The sequence below is a fragment of the Cuculus canorus genome, chromosome 7 (genome assembly GCF_017976375.1).
Source record: "Cuculus canorus isolate bCucCan1 chromosome 7, bCucCan1.pri, whole genome shotgun sequence".
In the NCBI taxonomy this organism is placed as follows: Eukaryota; Metazoa; Chordata; class Aves; order Cuculiformes; family Cuculidae; genus Cuculus; species Cuculus canorus.
Genome location: NC_071407.1, coordinates 18,913,766 through 18,935,608, shown reverse-complemented (window position 1 = coordinate 18,935,608; position 21,843 = coordinate 18,913,766). Strand labels below are relative to the sequence as shown.

At 40.1% G+C, this 21,843-nt stretch overlaps 2 protein-coding genes across 6 annotated transcripts in view; one reads left to right on the top strand and one right to left on the bottom strand.

The window, feature by feature from the left end:
• C7H10orf71 (chromosome 7 C10orf71 homolog) overlaps positions 1–21,843 on the top strand; it is a 97,531-nt gene that overhangs the window by 16,186 nt on the left and 59,502 nt on the right. The window lies entirely within an intron of this gene.
• On the bottom strand, positions 1,001–20,063 carry TMEM273 (transmembrane protein 273). 4 transcript variants are annotated; one of them, XM_054071393.1, is made up of 6 exons: positions 19,862–20,063; positions 15,352–15,402; positions 14,430–14,540; positions 11,504–11,612; positions 4,053–4,079; positions 1,001–3,229 (listed from the first exon to the last, which is right to left on the bottom strand). In XM_054071393.1, the coding sequence occupies exons 1-6, from the start codon at positions 19,914–19,916 to the stop codon at positions 3,187–3,189; spliced, it is 396 nt and encodes a 131-aa protein (XP_053927368.1). In that variant the 5' UTR covers positions 19,917–20,063; the 3' UTR covers positions 1,001–3,186. The 4 variants fall into 4 exon arrangements, 3 of the variants coding, with proteins under 3 accessions (XP_053927368.1, XP_009569070.2, XP_053927369.1); XM_009570775.2 differs by lacking the exon at positions 11,504–11,612 and adding an exon at positions 13,123–13,147 and having other exon boundaries at positions 19,862–20,031; XR_008450656.1 differs by lacking the exon at positions 1,001–3,229 and adding an exon at positions 13,123–13,147 and having other exon boundaries at positions 4,061–4,079; positions 19,862–20,048.

The following is a 21,843-nucleotide window of genomic DNA, read 5'->3' as shown; positions in this document are numbered from 1 at the left end:
TACCTCTTAGCTCACTTCTTGTGACTACAACTGTCTTCTCGTCTGAATAACTCTATTCACAGACATCATTATGTCGCTGTGCGACTGCTTGAGGAGGCTGCAGGTCCAGCATGACATAACTGGGGCATGCGTCCAAACCCCAACTTCAAAATTCTTCCCCCTGTCATCCATTCAGGGGAATGCCTGTGACCTCAGGCACAGCTCAGCATGGGCAAGCGTAACCTGTGATGGACAGGCAAATAGGCGAGTGCAGATGCCCGTTGTGCTGGTTGTGGACTGCCTGGGCTGCATCCTTGATCAAGAATTAGTGGAGCTAACAGTGGCTTTTATCTGTTGACTGAATGCTTCCAAAATGCTTCCTTTTCATCTAGTTTTCCTTCACCGATTATTTCCAAGCAATGCTGTGTGGCTTGTGCTGATGCGACAAAAGGTGCTGGTAAAGCTGGTTGTACGAATGGGCAAAACTAGCAATTTCTTGGGGTGGCAAAATGGTTGCAGCAGCTTCATTTGTCTATACAGAGTCGGCTGTCTGCTACAGTTGTGGGGTGGGAGAGTTAGGCTTTATTGGGTCCTGACTGCTGCTCCCACACAGCAGCCCTGTGCAGCAGAGGCAGTTACTAAGTGTGCTCAAACCTCTCAGTGGCAGCAGAAGCAGCAGCTCCTGGGGCCCCTGTCCCAGCTGTCTGTCGTAGCACCGCCCATCCTTTTCCCATACCCAGGGAGCCAAGGAACACACCAAAAGTTTTTGGGAACTTGTAATCTACTCACCATCCCAGCACATTTGCCTAACCTAGATTACTAACCTTAATTCTCCAGGCCTTTCTCCTCTACTGCTTATAACTTGCCTTTTTTTTTTTTCCTTTCTATTTCCCATAGAGTACTGAAATGATGCGAAAGAAACATTTGTTCACACAAATAAAGGAAGGTAATAGCTTCTGTCTCTGACCACGTGCTCTCTTCTGTTCCAAGTCTTAATTAAAATAGTACTAAAGGAAGCAAATCAATTAACAGATAACTTACAAGATGGTTTATTCACTTACACATGTACACACACGCAATTACTTACAAGTATCACATTACTGTTTCAGTTTATCTCTTAGCAAATGCTACTAATGAACTGCAGTGTTACTGAACTCGGTAAAAGATATCTAGGAATCCAGGGAAATTATTCCAATACATCATTTTTTTTCTGAAAATAAACCTTACATTTTGTTGTTCAAAATGTGTGGAAACATTACCACCCGGTTTCCTTTAGGCATTTCAAAAATTACCTGCTTTGCTAAGGTCAGAATAAAAACATATTCAAGTCCTTTCATTTACAGTTACGTGGAGTACAGTAGCTTGTTCTTCATAGAAACAAAATTCTGGTAAATCTGCACTTCAGCCCTGCCTTTAATGTGTGGGGTTAATTGCAGCTCTTCACTATCTGAAAGTTGATTATTGGATGGGCTGGGCTTCAGTCTAACATTTGCCTTTTTCTTTATTTTAAGTTGGATAAGTTCTGTTACACTACAGTAGTGAAGAACCATTAAGAACTTTATTTATTATGATCTGCCACACAGCATAACTGAGAGCAGACACTAGTTTAAAAGTTAATTTTAGGATTGTATGTTAGATGAGAGATTTAAAAAATCAATATGTCTATGGACATTGACCTGAGCTAAAAGTTTAGGAAGATCCATCTATTTATAGTTTGTGATCTTTGGATCTGGATAGTAGTTATTTATAAGTTGCAATAAAATAACATCCTTTTTGGGGTAGTTCTGTAATGCTACAACATAATAGCTATGCCTGTGAAATACTGTGACATTGCTTAATGCTCTGCATGCTGTCTACCTGAGGCTGTCAAGTCTCTTGAGTCCTGCTGGTTTTCCTGGAAGGAGCTGTAGGAATAGCAGAGGACACCCAGCATGGCATTGCTGCTAGCCAAATGCTCCCAGAGCACCCACAGCTGACATTTGCTCTCCTATCCTCACAAGCTGAAAGGAACACCTGGCTTGAAATACAAAAATCTTCTTGCTTTTCTTGCACCTTGTGATGACAATATCTGTTATAATACAGCATTCTTGAAAGAAGTAGATTAAACAGAATAGAATCTTTAGTATTATTTTCTGAACTGCGACCAGAGCCACAAGCTCACAGCTTTGATGAAAGTTGGAATGAGTTTAAAAAGGAACTTGGTTTCAAGCATTCGAAATTACTTAAACTATTATAAATATTCTGAGAAAAAAAAATGTAATTTTTCTTATTGTCACTCCCACTGTCAGAAGCGTGTTATTGGAGCCAGGCAAAACAATTTTGATGAAATCAAATTCAACAGAATATATAAGGCTAGAAGAATAATGAAGGAGCTGGGAAACTGAAATTGTTCACAGATTCTGATTGAACTTAGTGTATTGTTTTATACTGAAAACCAGGGTTGGTTGAATTTTGCAAATGTCAGATTAGCTTGTTTGTTTAGATTAGCTAATGTTTGTCAACATTAGAATGTTGACATGAAATGTTTTGTTTCAGATATCTATAAACTTTTGGTTTAGTATAAAAAACTATTTTCACTTCAGTGTTCTAAAAACAAAACATGAAAAACATTATTTCAAAAAGGAATTTTTCATTTTAAATGGCCACAGTTCATTTAAAATGGCTGAATTAGCACTACCACAAAATATGTCTATCCTAAAGCTAAAAAAGGTATAACTTTATAATTAATTGCTTTCCTATTAACGTAAAACATGTATTTCCTGAAACATTTGAGAAGCCTTGTTTTGCTTCAACCTCAAATGAATGATTTTTAAAGTTACTTCAGTCACTATTTACCCGTCTTGAAATACGGGCGTGACCACAAAGTCTGCTGCTGAAATGTTTTGCTACCTTTTTGATTACTCTGTATTTAATTGATTTTAGAAATTGATCTTCTAGTTATTGCAGACTAAATGGGATCTATTAATGAGAAGAGCTCATCTATTTTCCTCTCCTTATACATTTCCTTCATATACATGCTGTTGGGGACTGCAGGCTTTTTGTGAGCAGGTGATTGAAGTTAGCATCCACTATAAGCTCTTCCTGTAATCAATCAATCAGTCTTTCAATTAAAGAACAAAGAAAGGAGTTGGTATTGGTGAGATTCCTGACTGTGCACAAGAGACTTCTATTGATCCTCAAAGTAGGTAACTGTTGATTGCAAAAGTATTATTGATCATCTGTACTTTGTTTTCCTGGTACATTGACATCTCTGAAAAGAAAGAAACATCATAGGTTAACAACTATCTGGCTTTGGTTTCACCTGAAATGATCCATAGCATCATTGTAAAAGCTGAGCTTGGAGATACTCAGACTAAAAAATGTGGGAATTCCTGAAAATTGTTAATGGAGCTACTGGCGTTAGGTTCGTGATATTCCTCCCTTTCCTAGATATTTCTTTGTATCTGTGCAGGTACCTGTTTGTCCCAAGTGAATTAACAGAGCAAGTGTATGATTCTGGCTGTTGTGGTGACTTCCAGAGGCTGTCTTCCCTGCTAGTAGGAATTCACTAGCAGCAAGCAATGCATTTTAGGGCAGCGTCCTGCTATGAGAACTGCTTACAGTGTTATAGATTCTGGATTATCACTATTTGGGTTGTTTCCCAGTGTTGTTTTGTCATGTGAGTGGGGAGCAGCTGAGCAGCCCCTGGGTACGTATTGTGGCTGCATCTTTCCATTAGCTTACTACTTGGATTACCTACTGATGAAGGGGTAGCTGCATTGCAGCATAGTCATGCTGTAACACAGACAACCTTGCAGTATGCCTGGGCCTTATGCTAGGGTGTTCCAGGTATACAACTGGGAAGCTGGAGGACAAGGCAGTTAAATGACTTGTCTTAAGCTGTGCACAGTGTTTGCTGACCTGTGGGCAGGTCTGGGCTGTCAAAAGGAACTCAGGATAGCCCCACAGCCCTTACTGCTGCATGACCTTTCTGTTCATCTAGGTGGGTGTGCGTTTACAACCTCTATGTGTCTGCTTAGTACAGTCGCTGTATCTCCCTGTTCCACTAGACTCCCCATTCCTCTGGAACATACCTGTTTTGGCTTGATCCCATGTTTGACCTGCAAAGTATAGAAAGTGAGATATTAATTGTGACTTTCGGAGCAGTAATAAAAATGAGCATTCAAAGAAGTTACATATTAGCAGCTGGGGAAATGCAATAACTTTTAATCCTCTCTCTTTTCTTCACTGTTCTTAAATCTTTTATTCAGTTTTACTCCATCTAGCGTCAGTGCTTGGAAATAAGGTGTTTTCTTGTGTTGCAGCCCTCAACTTGTTTATATTATTAGATCTCATGGCTCCATTGGAAAATGGTATCTATCGTAGTTCCTTTCCTTCAACACTACTTAAGCATTTTCTGGTGACTTTGCTAAAGAACAAACTCAGAGGAAATTTGGCAGGGACAGATGTGCTTCTGGTCATTTGCCTCAGATTTTTTACTTTCTCTGAGAGCTTTGTCACGTGTCTTTTGGAAAGCTGTGCTGAAATTCTCTGTTCATGTGAAATTCAATGCACTAACCATTAGTGTGTATAATAAAGTGTTAAGACCCAATTCTCATCTTTCTATTTTGAACTGGGCATACAGTCCATGGGAGACCATATGGTGAGGCATACATAGGCTGCAATCACAGGCAAGTCTCTGGGTTTTTTTCTTGCTGTTTCATCCCTTATTTCTTCCTCTAGCTTGGGCCTAGGATGTGTTAGCATAGCCCTACACTGTCCTGCAGCACTTCCGTAGCTAAATTCCTATACTGCTTGCTTTGACCAGCCCTTGGGGAGCTTCCAGGGTATCCAGGGAAGGTGTCTTCTGAAGTGCAAAGAGGGAAGCTGACCGGTGTTTGTGAGCCAGCCTACTCCCCCTCAGCCTGGTGACCATGCTGGAGGTACTTGGGGGCTGTCTCAGCCTTCCTTTGCCTGCACCAGTCTGGCACTTTGCAGACCAAAGGAGTTTCTTTTAGTGACATAGCTCTGTTATTACCCATGATCTCATGGTTATGCAGCAATGTTTTCAGCTTGTTCCAAACAGTTTGTGGCACCCTTTTCCCAGAAAGGAGAGACATTTCAAAACGTAATCAGGGACCTGATATGGCCTTCACTTATGAACTTGTCAAAATTTCTTCACCCAGAATAACACAGATTTAAGCATGTGAACTAAATTACACAGAGTTCTGCCCGTCTTGAACTTTAGCCATTAAAAAAACAATTCTTCCCTCTTCTTCTGATTATGAAAACAGATTAACGCAGAACAAGTGATTTAAGCTAACTGGGGTGAATCAGCAATGGATTAGGTTCAGGGAGGCTCACTCGATCCCTCCTCCTGCCTGTGTCAGGAGAGGACAGGGAGGTGGGGAGGCCAGTGCTCTTCTCTGTGTAACCCGATGTAGTTGTTAAGTCACCAGAAGGGTGGCTTTCTTGATGATGCTCTCAGGCTGTCTTCTCACTGTTGACAATGCCAGTTGCTGCAGGCAAGGATGATCCAGCTTTCCCCAGTACCTTGGCTGTAATATTTCACTATTTTACTTCTGATAGGTGTCCTTGAACAACCTGATCTCTCTGAAAATTATTTTTACATTATGCTGCATAGATTTTTGGCAGGGCTGGTTCCCTGAGGCGGTGGAGATGTGTGACTGCCTGACCAGAATGTGCAGCTGTGCTGGTAGGGAGAGGGAAGTGGAGCAGGACTGTGTCTGGAGATGGGACACTGAACTGTTCCTCATTTTCCTCTCCTCCAGGCAGTCATAGAAGCTCACTCAAAAGAACCAGTTCACAAACACTTTAAAAACAGGATTGCTACCTAATGTGGTAGTTATTCTTCAGCACTAGCAGTTCAATATCTATGTAGTAAATTGGATTTGGGAGTGGGCCAGGTGTTGTTTTAATGCACAAAAAATAACCTAGTTACTTTTCAGGCAGTGGTTTTCTGTCTTTTTCCATTTACAAGTCCATACAAATTTCCCATTGAAGCTATGGGCCGCTGTGAAGTGTGTTTAAGCCCAATTTTAAACGCATATAAGAAGCCTTTAAGCCTATAAACGTCTGTGAATGTATGAGAAATACTCCATAGATCCCCAAGCATTTGCAGCCTACAAGGCAGAAGTCAGCATCGCTTTGTCTGATACTAGCTCATTTCTTGCAGCTTTCTACCTGCTCTCTGACAGCAGGCTGTAAATTGCACATGGAGGGAAGTGGTTATAAGTAACAGCCAGCAGATAAACAAACATAGCTTTGGTGATACCTAGTATAGGTCTTTTAAGGCAGAACTCTTGGAGAGTAAGAGATCAGGGAACTGAAATAAGATTATCTGACAGACTATAGATATGATTTTTTAAAAAATCTATAAATAATCTTATTTTATCAGAAGTCACTGGAAAAATGGCTCCTAAGAGTCCATCTGAAATTAGTGAGTCTCTTTTTCAAATATTTAGCATGGACTTGTTCGGAAATTCAATGGGATACAGGGAATTCTGTGAGTTGGAACATGCAGGATCTCTAACTTGATACTGTTCTTTTCTGGCTGAGACCTGTGGCACTCAGTCTCTTGCATCAGTAGGGCTTGGTTTCTTTTGTTTTTAAGCTGTCCTTTAGCTATGATAGCAGCTTTCATTCCTAGTTAATCCCATGTTGTCACCTCTCTGACAAGCCCTCATCAACATAACCTACTCAGTCTGAATGGCAGACAGTTACTGCTTGGGAGCAGGAGGCTCTCTGCTTGGTGGCATCTAATACTTGAGTTACCCTGGATGTCTGTTGACAGGAGTGAAGAGGGTGATCTTCCAGAAACATTTCTAATTTTTTTTTATCCAGAATCGCAGCAGCTCCAGGAAAAGGTAGAGTTAATCATTTACTGCTGGAATCAGTGGCACCAGCAGGTTTGCCAGCAGAGGCCACAACGGCTGTGGAAGGAATTGCCTCCAACAGGTGTCTGAATGTCAGGAAAGCATTCTCCTGACTCAGCAGGTTTGAGACCAACTCTTACAAATGATTTAGAGCTATTCAAGACTGGCCTCAAACAGTTGTGCAGAGGGGTAGGAAGAAGTAAGGATTCCTCTGTGTTTGTCAGCTGTGAAAATGTCACTCACAAATGCAGCCCCCAGATCTGAAGGGAACACAGGCATCCAGGGCCAGATGCTCTCCCAGGGAATGTGGAGAGTGGCCAGGGAGGAGCAAAAAATAGCCGGAAGGGTGACTCTGCCCATCATTCTGGTAACTGGCATCAGTGAAGTTTGCTGTATCCTGGAAAGGGGTTTAATGAATTAATCTCACCCTAACAGCCTGAACTGTATGTATGCGCATATCTAAAAACTGTTTCTGTGTCCATATGTGTCTATATATGAAGTATTCCCTCCTTTCAGGAATGGAAGTAAGAGAAACTGAGAGCCTGAAAGTGCCTACAGAGTGTCTAGTGGTGCTTTTTAAAGCAAGCACAGTCAAAGCTTAGTGTCCTTGGTTTTGAAGTGTGTGATACAAAGATTAATTTTGTTTTATGGAAAGGGTAATAAGAGCTAATGTAACTTGCCCAAGGTTTTTCAGATGGCAACAAGTTCAGCTAGACAGGACAGTGACAGAACCAGGCAGCAAAGCCAGATTATTTCTCTACTTACTGGTGACCATTGCCTCAACACAGAATGGGTATTTACTGGTATTTACAGTTCCTTTCTGCAAATGTGTACATGGAAGGAGTTAAGACAGTCACTTCTGCTGAAATCCTTTTTAACATTTACACAAACACACATGGCGTTGTTTAGGCCATCTCTGTTCACACTTATGTTTATTTGCAATAGCATGCATTATTATTGCTGTTTTGATATTTGGGCAAGCCTAGTGAGTTGAATTTGCAATTTCAGCCAGTTGCAGGTTGAGTGAATGGTAGGCAGAGTCATACATTCCATTTAAATAAGAAAGTACTATCTGAGAATTAGGATTCTTCATTGTTATGTGTATGAAGGTCAGGTTGGGAACAGATAGAGCAGCTGGGACTCTGCATGAAGGGCTAAGCCAGGTCACCTTTTCAAACCATTCTTCTCTTTTGGTAAGAGTAGTAACACTGCAACGCTTTTCTCAGAGTACCCATGGCTGTGCCCATTACCAATAATACCCATTAACAAATTCCTTTCCTATGCCTGTATTTCTTACTTGCATGCCATGTGTTGGAGGAGAATCAGAACGATAAGAGACAGCTGGAAGGAACTAAGGGAGTATGTTTAAGCAGTAGGAAATTTGGAAGGTGGACTCTGTAATCTTGCAGATAAAGATGGGATGCTGTAGCGCCCATTACCTGGGAAAATATGACAGACATAGATTTATGCCTAGGAAAATGTGTCTTTCATATCTATGTGCAGTTGACAATGTTTGTTAGTGCTTTGTAGTGATTGCCAATTCAGTGGTCATTTTTTTGTGTAATGAGTCATTGATTTAATCTTCATCTGCAAAAGTGTCCAAACAAATCCTATGTTAATGTTTTAATGGGGATCGTAGTAGGAAGGCCACAGCTTGAAGGAAAGGTGGAGAATGAACTAGCCTCCTTCCAGGTATCTTCAGGCTGAAAAGTGAGGTCCCTTACTGCTGGGAAAAATGTCCTCTTAAAGTCAGGAAAACATCTGTCTCAAAGTCTGACCTATTTCCACAGGAGGGAATTACTTCATTGAAAAGTAAAATTCTCAACAGTTGCTGTAGCATGGCTTAAAACACCACCAGCCCCCGTTTCCTGCTCTCTTTGTATAAAAATCTTCTGTGAAGCAGACACTTTAGTTACTCTGATTAGGAACTGGATAAAGACAATTCCTTCACAGATTTATTTTTGGCGTCATGTTATTTTAAGTACTTTGGGTAATTTGTGATTGAACGTGTCTATAGTAGAGCAACAGCATGTGCTTGCACCTTAAGCAGATATGATTTCAATGGATAGTAGAATGGCTAAGATGGTATGCAAGCTGTTTATATACTGTTATGTGTGAATAGCTGATGCAGTATCTGAATCACTGCAATGCATTTCAATGCACAGTGTTCTGCACAAGGTGTGTTCTAGATCTTGTGCATCACTTTTCTGGTGACATGCTCAGACAAGGCCTGAGTCTCTTTTCTTTCGATGTATGTTTACTTGAGGATTTTTATTTGTAAATTTTGGGCCCGTTTTCCAAAGGATTCCCACTTGTGGCTTTCTCAAGCACCCTAGCATCAAAATGACGTGTCCGTCGGATTGATGATGGATTGTCATCAATGAGAGGGACGGATTGTCTCTCTCATTTGCAACTGATAGTATCAGTGATATGACTGACTCGTGCCTGCTCAATTAGCTTCCTATTTGATAAATGATGCATTTTGTAATTCACGGTATTAACAAACTTCTCTGCTCTCTGAAATAAGAGATTTTTCTTTCCATCTGACTTTTTGAGGGCCATGAGATTGTTAGATTAGGTCCTGTTCAGTATTTCTGCCTGTCAGTGCACAGCTGAACATGACAAAACACTAGGAAAAATGTTCTTGTCTCAAATGTTTAGGCCGAGACAGTTCTGCTAGTTGAAAGAAACTGCAGCTCAACATTCAAGCCTGCATATGATTGCCCAAATCTAGTCTTTGCCATGCCATCCATCTCTGATGTTTGTATTTTCCAAGTGGATTTCATCTCATATGTAATTAATAGCACTGGTTTTGGAGTTAGCCAATGTGGAGAGGGGAGGCTTTCAAGGTGTGATAACATTCCAAGCCCTCCTCCAATTGCCTAGGAAACACTCTGATTCCCAAGAGTACCTTGTGTTTCCCAGGCACAGTCCAACTAGGGAAAAAGAAGTGGATTGCTTTGAAGAATTCAAGTGGGAAGATATATGAGAACAGCTAGATGCTGCTTTGAGTACCAAAAGAAAATCACTAATACACTTAGCACTTGGCTGATGCAGCTCCCAAGCTCCTCCTCTCCTCCATCAAACATCAGAATGATTTGTATATTGTATTTAAAACTTGATCTTCTGATGAGTGATTTACATGGGGTCCTGTAGAACCCACTGAGTAGAATGGAGAGTTTTGGTGTGTGCTGTTGCCCAGGATGTGTTGAGACAACAGATTCCTTTTTGCTATTGCAGCAGGTTTAAAATATGTACCTTTTCCTTTTTAGTAAGCATTTTCTGTCTCTCTGTCCTTGTCCTTGTCTCTGTATATCTCTTTCTTTGTCTCCTTCTGTCAAAATAAATCTGGCTGCCATGCACTGTAGTTAACTCAAAATATTGCTAGCATTAAATGTGCCCAGACATTTTTATTAATACATTAAACTTGAATGAAATTTTTAGGCATTATAATTTACCAAGCTCACACCAAGATGGCATTTGAAACTGACATGAGCTATTAATTAAAAAAGAGGACATTAAATATCATCAGTTGGCAACTAAATTACTGTTTATCTGCATCAAGGCCTTCAACTGGTACAAGGCTGAGCAACAACATCTACTGTGATGGTGTGGTGTTGGTTGGCACCCGTTGAGAGTATGTGCCAGCTAGGGAGAGAAATTGAGTGGCTTGAGGCACTTGTGGAAGTAATGATGTGAAATTTAAAACAAGGTTTGGCTGAAAGTGAATTTGTTTGAGTGCTCTATCAGTTGATTAAAGTTTTTTTTTTTTCCTGCACAAACACTAACCATCATCATTGGTCAAGAAAAAATGAAGTTGTCTGCAGAAGATATGCTGATTCTCCTCTCTGATCCTAAAAGGGTAGTGTCTTGATTATCACTGAGAGTTTCATGTTGCCTGTATCCCTGAGGGATTCAGGATGCCTGTATGATCGGTTGGACTACATCTAGAACTGGATGATGTCAGATAATGGACTTTGCTTTATCAAAAGGTTTATTAGGATTAGCCATTGGCATAAAAATGCCATGAGTTAGAATCCCCAGGGAACTGAAGCAAGTAGCTAAAATCAGTTTAGACCTAATTATCACAAGTGTATAGTGACCTGAATAAATGAAAGACTATCCATATGAAATATGGGGAAAAATAAATCAGATAAAGACGATCACAAAGCTTGGAATTTCTTGAGGAATCTCCTCAGTATTTATAATACTGTAGCACTTAACAGTGCAAGTACTAAGGATTAGTTTATAGTGGCATTTTTAAATGCTTGCTATGGATCTGGTAGTATTTTTACTGTCAGAGGTTTCCTCAAATTAACACCTGTGTTATAGAATCCTATAGTGAGCCATCAAGGAGTAGCACATAAATGCCCTGAAGCAAATGAGAACAAAGATTTGTTAGTAACTTACTCATTGACACAGTAGAAATGAAAAATACAACTGATTAAGTAATGATGGATTTCTAGTTGTTTTGTACTTAATCAAAAAGTATCATCTTTAACATAAATAATTTTGCCCTCAAACATTGTAGATTTGCAGCTTTTCTCACTGGTCAGTGTCGGTGGCTCTCAGGCAGAGTTTGTGTATTTGTGTCAGGTTTCCAGCCTTAAGACCAAAATTTTGGCATGAAACTGGAAATTTCACTCTACCTTGTAGCAAACGCCTGTAGACCGGAATGAGGAACCATCAAAGCAGTCAGTATAAGGTCATCATTAAAGTTGTTAAATTTTGCTGCCATGACAAAGTCAATCACTTCTCCTAGAAAGATCAGAGGTTGGTATCATAGCTGTTCAGACTGTCTCTGAAGGAAAATATTACACATAATAAACAACAAAGGGAGGTAGAGAAGTCCAATGTGGAGCAGTTCATAGATCATACCATCTGCATTTCATGCAAGCGGTAAATCTGCTGCCTTCTCTGTCTCTTCTTGTCTTTCCTCTTCTCCTCTCTTTATTCCATTTTCTCTTGACTCTGGTCTCTGGCTTCTCTGTTTCAACTTAGCTCTTTCTCATGACCTTCCCATTCGTTACAATGTCTATACTGACCTTAATATCCCAGAAAGTTTACTGGATTGTCTATGTTCTCTTGGCCATATAATAATCCAAATCTATTTTTAATATACAGAAATTGTGAGTGTTTTGCAAGAGAATAGTGTGTTATTAGAAAGGAAACATTTTGTGGCAGTTAGCTGTATTATGGTAAGGATCTCCCTGGGAAAATAATAGATGCTTCACGGCTGGGTCCCTTCTCTGTTGGACAGGCAAAACATTGAAGCACTTGCTACAAGGGATGACCTTGCTTTGATCTTCAACTGAGTGTTTACATATGCTGTGCTGTCTTTATGAGGAACGACTGTGGTGGGGACATCCTTCTATCCAGCTCTTAGAGAGGCCAAAAGCCATTTCTTAGGTCATTGAGTACAGCTGTTGCTTTCAATTAGTGAGAATGCTGATTAATTAATGTTTGGGGTTTTTTAGCCTCTTATAAAATATAAAAAAGGGTCCACATCTGTAGATTACCATGAGACAATAGGCAACTTGCAGTCCAACGTTCCTACTTCTGTACATCTCTGCCCTCTGGCCTGTCCTTGGAGGAGATGAGGAGTGGCCATTGCGTAAGCTGTGTAGCACTGTCTCTTCTGCCTGTGAACCTCTCATGTACTCAAAACCTAAAATGGTCTTACTGTTCCTCGATAACAGGAAGGAAAGTGAAGGGCAAAAATGCCTCCCTTCTAGCAGGAATCATCACTGCATGACCTTGACCTGTAAGAGCCTGGAGTGAGGAGAGTTCTCAGAACTGAGATCCAGACACAGAATCTAGGAAACATTTATCCTGGTTTACATATTTTTCTTTTTCCTGTCTTCTTTTTTTTTTTTGTTTTGTTGGGATTTGTTTTTTTTTTTAAATCTAAAGACCTTGTGAATATATGACAATATAGTAAAAAGCTTATTTCAGAAATATATGTGGAAATGTTTTATCAATGTCAAAGAACACCCAACTTTTTCAAAATTAAGATGGGTGTTCTTTGTTTTTTTCTTAAAATTAGTTTCTGATTATAATCAAACCCCGTTAAAAGGAATTTCCTTTTTCCACAGAGATCCACTAGATACACCATGTACCGTGGTCCTCTAGAGGCTTGCACACGTGTTATGTGTTGTCATTCAAAACACAGTTGTGGGAAGCATCATGCATAAATACAGAGAGGAGTTAAACATTACAGTTTGTGTATCACACTGCCTCAGAAAATTTATGGGGCAATGACTCTTACCTTCTATCCATTTTGCCATCTGACTCTAAAGAGAGAACAGGAAAATGTGATTAGTTAAGAAATCAGGAAAAGAGTGGTGATAGGCCTGCTCGGAAATTGTGAGGCTGCAACCAGGAGAACATAGTTACAGTTGGTAAAGGCTCAGCCACCCTTTATGAGGTAAAAGTTTGATATTAGTAGTGTCATGCAACCTTCCTAAAGCCCTTCTTCACTCTTCCAGCTGAAAGATCCCATGCTGATTTTCTTAAACCTGTATCTTCTTTCATTAAGGATTATTTCCCCAAATATTTCATGAGATTGCCTCACTGCTTTGGTTTCTGCTATGGTTTCCTTTGAAGACAAATTTTTATGCGAGTACAGACCTCTCTTGACAAGCAAAACATAGGCTGCAAAGACTTGACTTAGCAAAGTCACAGACTTTTTTTTGTAAAAAAGAATAACTTGTACTCTTGTTCTGGTCAACCTGTTAGAAGTTTGTGTTTCTTCATTTGCCACCATCTGTTGCTATTGTATTTGCTGTGCTTTTTTTATTTCTAGCTGTAGTTGAGTTTTACTGTGTGCTGTTACTTCATTCCACAGACAACAGTTGTATTTCAGCAATGGAAGAGATCACTATTTTCTCCACAGTGCTCTGCGAAGCACTTAGGAGCCCTGTCAAGTAAGAGAGGCTCTGTGCAGAGGATGGGGGTCCATGGACAAGCACTGCCTCTGGGGAGGCCCATGGGACAAATTCTGCCTGTAACTAACTTCAGTCCAAAGTCAGAAGGAGCTGTTGCTACCAGCAGTTGCAATGTTAGGTCAAAGAACTTTTCCTGTTTCAAATGAAAAACAAGTCACAGTGGAAAAGTTATAGGTAGTTTTGCTATGTACTCTCATGGAAACTTCGTATCTTAGAGTCAGACAGTCGCATTTCAAGGAAAAGTACAGAATCCGCGAAATAAATAGTAATGTTGCCTAGGAAGTGTGAGCAAGCCCTTGCCCAGTATGCTAAACCAACAGGCTTTTTAACTTAACGTTAAATAGACAGAATTTTGGTTTTAAAAAACATTCTTCTAAGAGATACCCAGGCAGTATGCTGAGTGAATTCTGTTTCTCTTGTAAGGGTAAAGAGCAGAGCTGGTGATACTGGAGTGTGAATCTGCAGTTCTGGGGACTCTAGCACTTCAGACACTTTAAAAATAGTTCTTCAAAGGAAAACCAGAGCTGTAGTACACACACAGTTCCTAACACTGAAGCTCCAATCTGCTATACTAGAATATAAGGAGATGTAGATCTTTGGATAAGAAATCAAGAGTATTTTTTCTTACCTTCAAAGACATTGTCAATCATTTGTTTTTTGATCAGGCAGATTATTAGTGCTACAAAACCAATTGCTAGAAATGCTCCCAGAGTAACTCCTAGAATAACATATGTGAAATCTGCAAAATTTGAAAAAAGTCAGTGAGTATACACTATAGAGTAATAAACACAGTCTTTGTGTTTCAGATGCAAAAAAATATTTCCAATACTTAAATGCATCCCTGAAAAAAAATCATATTGAGCCTTCAGGAAGGCTGATGATGCTGAGCCAGACTAGGTAATAGAGAAGAGTTTACTCTTTCAGCTTCCTGCACATCATGAAACTCTGTGAAGCTGTGGTGAAAGGGCTCAATGCCAAAGAACAACTTTAGCCTTTGGTGTATGCTAGTTTCAGCTGAGTTTTAGAGCTAGGGCTCTGCTTTCCACGCAAAGTGAAATTCCCCATCCCTACTGCCTCGCCACTCTGTGTATACTCCTAAACTATTATTCCTGCTTCCCATAGTTGCATATGCGCAGCTTCACCTCCACCTCCCAGTCCCCAGCCTCCTGGCCTGCTCAACTATTCTGCCTCTATAAATCTTCACTGGGAAGAAGCAGGAGAATTTTTAAATATAACCTATGAACCATATTGGAATTTTGCATCATTGTGTATGCAGAAGAGTCCACCTCCATATGTCAGGTAGGAGGGTGCCTGTGTTTAGGATCTGTGTTCCAGGCTCTGCCCTCCTTACACTCATTATATTTGCCTAAAAGTAATTTTAAAGCCCCAGTTATATGTCAGGACTCTGCTGTGCTAGGTGAAGTACCAACCTGCAATCAGATAATTATTTTCCACACATAAAAAGTACATAAAGACTTTTAAGCACATTGATTTCTGTTATATTTGCTTTGCCTTACTGTCTGGAAGCAAAAATCTCACTGTGAACTCACCTAGTTCCTCCTCCGAGTTTCCAGAAGCGTAGACCTTTGCTCTCCAAAAATCTGAAATGGAAATATTTTAGCCTGTTAGGACATCAAAGAAAATGCTTCATATTCAAGGAGGATGTAGTATCTGGCTGTTTCCAAGGGGATGGTTAATCCTGGTAAAGCTTAAGGAAGTGTCTGAGGCTTCCTGGAGTAGTGAAGTGTTATCAGTCAAGTTAATGAAGACATCTAAGGAATGTGGCCACCACATGCCATGTTTTGGACAGAACAGAAAAAAACAATTTTAAAATTTTATATTGCCTTAGTGGTACTTCCATTCAAGTTTCCTCACTGCAAGCCTGAAAGCTGTAGGCACAAGAAGTTGCTGTAAATCAAAAAAAAAGATTAAGGATGCAGTAAAACTAGTAAGACACGCTAACAATAGAAGATACGGCACACCTCAGCACCCCCTTCCAGAAAGCATGAATCCAAATCCTGCCTATAGTTCAAGTCTTCACAATGTGATTTATTGCTGGTAGAGAAAATATTTTTTCCTCTTGCAAGAAAACTATGAGCTGGAAACAGCCCTTTCAGAGACTCCCATGACAAGTTTCTTGGTCATCAAAAGGACACCCTCCTGTCCCTTCCCATTTCCATAAGGCCTCTGAGCTGTGCTCAAGCCCTCAGAATGGAGTGGCTTTGAAGAAAACATTTCCCACGTACTTTTTTAAGGAAATAGATTCAAAATTTTCCATACAAACAAATGAAAAAGAAAAAGGAGAGATATCATGATTGATTTTAGTACTGCTTGCTTATTATAGGAAGTTGCTTAAAGGGTACACTTGGATATTTTTTCAGTGATGAACGTGCAAGAATATTTTCACCAAAGTTTTTTAAAATAGCTCCAAATGACATGACTGATGTGTAGTTGCATAAGGTGCCCAGGAGCATGAGAAAGGTCTAAAGGCAGATATGACTCCTACATTTTAAAAGAGCACGCTATGAAATCTCTGCCTCCTGTACGTGCTTCAGGCAGAAGACAAAGCCCTCTCCTACAGCTATTGCTCTTTAGCAATCCACTGCCTGGGTGACAGTACTTATGGGACAGTACTTGTCATAGCCATTCCTCACTGTAGTGGGAAATTGTGAGAGAATATCATCTGACTGAAACACAAGTGGGATTTTAAAGTCTTAAATGCATCCGATTTTCCTGCTGCTAAGGTGTCCAACATTGTAAGCCCTAGCTCACCTCTCCTCTCCTCTCTCTCCTCCACTTCTGGTGAAGAAATAATTCCATCTGCTTCAGGTTTTGGGGGCTGTGCTTTCATTTCTTGTCCAGTAAAATGAATGCTAGAAATATCATTGCTTTTAAACTTGAAGCATAGTCCTCCCACTCCAAACCCAGCCATTCTGGTACCTTTACAGAGATCCATCATGTGTCTGCTTTTCAGACTGCTGAAACTTTGTACTGAGCTGAGTGTGGGCTCTGGGGCTTCTGTGGTTTTGTCAGATATATCTGATACGTTGGGTGGCTCACAACAGATTTGGTTTATTTTCTGGTCTTAATCACATTTCTAATCCCAAATTTTCACAAAAAAAATCCAGAGGTGGTCTTAAAAAAATGTTGCGTTTTAAAGCAAAGTTATTTTGAGAGCTATAATTCTGTGCTGAAAGTCTTTTTTTCTGCTAAACTTTTCTTCATAATTAAAATGTCTAGAAATTTGTTTTGTACAGGCAGAGAAGTTTTTTCTCAAAAAAACCCATGACACTCAGAGAAGGGTGTTGTGGGAGGGGGAGAATAAGATATGATTACAAAAAGCTGGCTATACTAAATGACAAAAATCAAAGTTACAAAGAAAAGGAATTTTTTTTTAAAAAGCCTAAGACTTCATAGTAGGGGTAAAAAACATAGCTCCTGAATCTTTGCTCTAGCCTGTGAATTTATTTCATTATAAATTTTAAAGAAAAAAAACCTTCCTTCCCCTTAATTATTCTTTGTGCTTATATGAAGAATGTTTTAAATTCAAATGTAATAAAAGTAATATTGTATTACTTTTATTATCCTAATGATCATAATACATAGACCTTAATGTATGCTTTCTAATGGAATTAAACCAGTGACAGATTATGTGTTTTATGGCAGAAATAATATTTTACATGGAATATGTTATGTAGGTCAGTTTAATATATTGAGATGAAATTATTAGTTTCTTTTTAAAAAGGGAGGGAAATCTTTAGAAAACCCAGAGGACTAGAGAGAACATTTTCAATTCATACTTTCAATATGGTTTTAATTAAGGTTTAATATCTTTTAGTGGATGCTGCTTAAATAACGTTTGCTTTTGAGGACTGTGTGAGCTATCCAGCTTCTATTTGTTTCAATTTCTTCTTAGCTGGGAAGATGTGGATTGACCAATTAAAATACACGCTTGTTACTGTTTGACCTAGATCCCATCTTCAATCTGGAGCTGTACACAGACCTCCTGGTACAGAGGGGTTGGAAATGATGCCCCAGATTCTGCAGCACCCCAGTCCCATTGCTAGCTTTTTGACCCCTTGTCCCTGTATACTGGGTTTAAGCTAACTCCCATGCTTTGATGAAACCCTCTAGACTTGGAGATTATTTGTTTCTAGATGAAGGTACCTTGCAGATGAATTTGATAGCTATACTTCAGTGATGTGGTGATCATTTTTCAAAGGGTCTCAAAGCAACTGATAGTGCTTTCTCACCTCTCCTGCATGCCTGGCTCAGGCAAAGTGTGCAACTGGCGCTATGATAGAGATGTGCCCCTCGGGGGCTGGTGACAGGCACGGGCTCTGTCTCCAGCAATGGGGAAAGCTTTTGTGCATCTGTTGCTGGCAGCAAGTCTGACAATCAGACTGCAGACTAGACAGGCCTTTCGTTAGAGGTGGGGGATGGAGAAAAAGTAAGTGTGAATTTGCTGCTTGCCTGAGGAACTGGGCTGTGTCAGGTATGCTGTAAGCAGGTGTGCGGCTGAGGAAACTTGCTTCAAGCTGCCCACTGCAGTCCTCTGCCAGTGCAGTTACCTCCCTCACAGTACATTTGCTGAGCAGATGACAGACCCACAAATGACTACAGCAGGCTGGGAGCCTCTGATCTGTTATTTTAGTGAATCCCCAAGCAGGTTTAGCCCTCCTCAGACCTACTATGCATGGAGATGAGGAAAGTGGTGCAGAACACAATTTGGGCATAAGATCAGGGAGCAGGATTAACTCGCTTTCCCCACCACCTGAGGTATTGTGGAAAAACTCAAGCCATAACCTCCAATGATGAACAACATGTTCCTTGTCTTTCTCAGTGCACAGCACTTGCCTTAGTCCCTTTGCTTCTGTTGCTTCCTGCTCCCCTGTGACTTTCTTTTCCCTTTCTGCCTCATCAAGCAGAAAGGATAGTGAGAGCAACAAATTCCTATGTGTACTCTGAGAAAGACTACCGGAGGATAGAGCACTGCTGCACATATATGGATGGCTTTGCTTGTGAAATCTGAAGCAGGAGTGGATATCATAGAATCATAGAATGGCTTGGATTGGAAGGGACTTTAAAGATCATCTAGTTCCAGCCCCCCTGCCATGGACAGGAACACCTTCCATTAGATCAGGTTGCTCAAAGCCTCATCCAACCTGGCCTTGGACACTGTCTGGGACAGGGCATCCATAGCTTCTCTGGACAACCTGTTCCAGTGCTTCACCACCCTCACAGTAAAAAAAATTCTTCCTAATATCTAGCCTAAATGCAAGCTGGAACAGTTGGTCTGCATGCTTCTGGTAGGGCAGACTGCCCTTATGATGATTTTCCATGAATTTCTACATGAATTAAGGTAGTGTGGGAAGTATCCATTAGGTAAAGATGAGGCTTTTGCCACCAGAGGGTGTCTGCCCCCTTAACTAATGTCTCTGAGACTATTAATAACCCATGTAAATGTCTTTGTAGCTGCTGCCAGCTCCATCCTCCCCATTACTCCACAATAGTCTCCGTGTTAATATGATCCCTGCTGGCCTTCCTATTTATGAGCCCCACTTCTTCCTTGAACAAAGTGGAGGTGAGTAACCGTGAAGTAACAGTCAATTTGTGAGGTTGAGAAAGCCCTGCTTTGGACTGACAGGAAGCATTAGATGCAACCTAAGTCAGGAGCATCGAGGTCCTGTAAATGAGAGTCCCAAGGACCAAAAGGGGCTTGCAGGTAGCGTACACATAGATCACCTTTTCCTTATACTTTCTATACAGTGCCAAACAGGATGCAGCTCTGCCATCTCTTCTGCAAAGATGCAGGTATTAAACTTCATGATGTCTTCTAGATTGTGCACAGCTGACCCTTTACCACTCAGTCTAGGAAACGTTATCTAGAAAACTCAGCAAAATACCCCACTGTCTCAAAGAATGTTCTTTCTCTGAGGAACAGTGTTCTAAACAAAGTTTTAAACAGCATACAATTAGACTGGGAAATAACCCCAGCAAGCCTGGGGGAGGAGGAAAGCTCTCAAAAAGGATGGAAAAGAAATAAACTACGTCACTTACATAAGAGAAGGAGAAATGCCGTTAGGACTGATATCCAGCTTGTCAGTAAGGTCATTTTGAACTTTCAACAACAGAGTGGTTTCACACAAGTTTTCTGAATTCGAATCTTCTGCGTTGTCTTTTTTTTTAGGAAAATAAAAAACTGCGCTAAAGCAGGTCACGTGACTGTATTGGGAAACTACAGCCACATCCTGAGTAGTTACATTTGCAAACAGAAGTTCCCTTTTTGGGGTTTAAGTTCAGCGTATAAATAAGCTCCTTTCTTGGTTGTACCTTCTGTGGAGAAGGTAAACAGCCAGCAGTCCCAGCCTAGTTCAGCTGTTTCGCTTTCCAAGGAATTTTTAAATACTAACATCTATTTATACAAAATTGTCCTACTGCAGTGAACTGGTCTCTGCTGAAGTCTTCTAAATCCATAATGGTATGAATGGGTTTTCTGTCTTAGAAGGAGAATCTTCTAAGACAATCTCTGTCAATGTTGCCAGATAGTTGTTTTTTTTTTTTTTTTTAAACTCCACATGAATGCTGCCACCACATTTTGAGGAGAGGAGCGCTTGGCTGAATATTTCTCTTTCATAGTCAGCTTTTACAGGAACAGAGTGTAAGAAACTCACCAGAGTTGCAAAACTATCACAAGCCAGTTCCTGGAAAAGAACTTCTACCTGAGAAAAATATCTTTACATAGTAGGAACCAAAAAAACAGGAACTTACTAGCAGATGATGCTTCTGATAGGAGTCAAGTTTATTCTTTGAACCACAGTGAAAACACAGATTTTCTGTTCTTCAGGAATATTAATATTTTCAAACAGGTTAACCTGCTCCAAAACTGAATGACAGCAAAACGTACAAGTAAATATTAATACTTTTTGCTAAGAGAACTCATACCTCCCAGCTCAAACCAGGTTCATCCTTCAGAGGTGGAGGGCACAAGAACATGGGCTCATTGTTTTTGCACTACAGGTCTCTGGAGGTTCTCTGTGATTGCATTTACCTCTGATCTCTTGATGTACTTATCTGCTTTAGATTAGTCCTTTGCTGTCTGGTATCTTCATTTCATATAGATGCTTATATACGGCAATAAATTTTTTTTTAATCTTCTTTTTTTTTGGGGGGGGAGGGGGCACGAGGTGTCTCCTCTGGCCCAAATCAGTGGTCTCAGAGTGCTCTCTTGTTTCAGACAATCAACATCTGAGTATTTGGCTGAACTCTCTAAAACTGCTTGGCTTATTCCATTGCTACTTCTCCACAAAAAGCTTAAGATAGCTCAGCTAGCTGACTGCACATTGATGACTACATGTGGTTCACTATTCTCATTCACAGCATTCCTCCGGTGAGGAAAAGCATGGATCAGAATAAGCCAGGCTTAATAAAATTCTGCTTTGTAGCAGGTATATTCTGACTCTTGACCAAACTGGGAAATGGGTTTCAAGCATAGTCATCACTATCAACGTTCCCTCTACTTCCCACTCTCCACCATCCGGCCACTGGGCAGGATATATACATTTAATTAATTCTGCTTTTACCTTTGACCTGTAAATAGTGGCAGTAATGTCAGATTTATACGTTATATGAATAACAAGGATTTCTCAAGAGACCCTATCCTGGTGAAAGAGGCTAACTGTAATTTTCAGCTGTGAGTAATTGTATATAATATAATCCTAAATGATTTTTCTTCTGTAATTTCATTAGAGTTTAGAAATTTAATTAGATTTTGAATCACTCTGAAATAAAGTAGCAAAACACCCAGAGACTAAGAGCAGTGGTTATTTTCTCCTCTGAGGCCAGAATTCTTGGTCTCAAATTGGCATGTGTTCATTAGGAGGAAGTTTGCAGAAGTTCTTGATATATTATTGTCTTTCAGAACGGACTCTGAATAGGTCTTTGGAGAGCATTAGAAGAACACACAATTATTATACAGACTCTTTTTGAGGTTTAAGATCATCTGCCTTGCATACACTTAATAAAAATATGCCTCTAAAGTT

Bases quoted from the DNA above. Each gene is read 5' to 3' on its own strand.
- TMEM273 (XM_054071393.1), bottom strand. From the start codon at position 19,916: ATGACCTTACTGACAAGCTGGATATCAGTCCTAACGGCATTTCTCCTT. The intron at 15,403-19,861 runs GTAAGTGACGTA...TTTCCATTTCAG, and splicing joins GGCATTTCTCCTTCTCTTAT to ATTTTTGGAGAGCAAAGGTC. The intron at 14,541-15,351 runs GTGAGTTCACAG...CAAATTTTGCAG, and splicing joins AAACTCGGAGGAGGAACTAG to ATTTCACATATGTTATTCTA.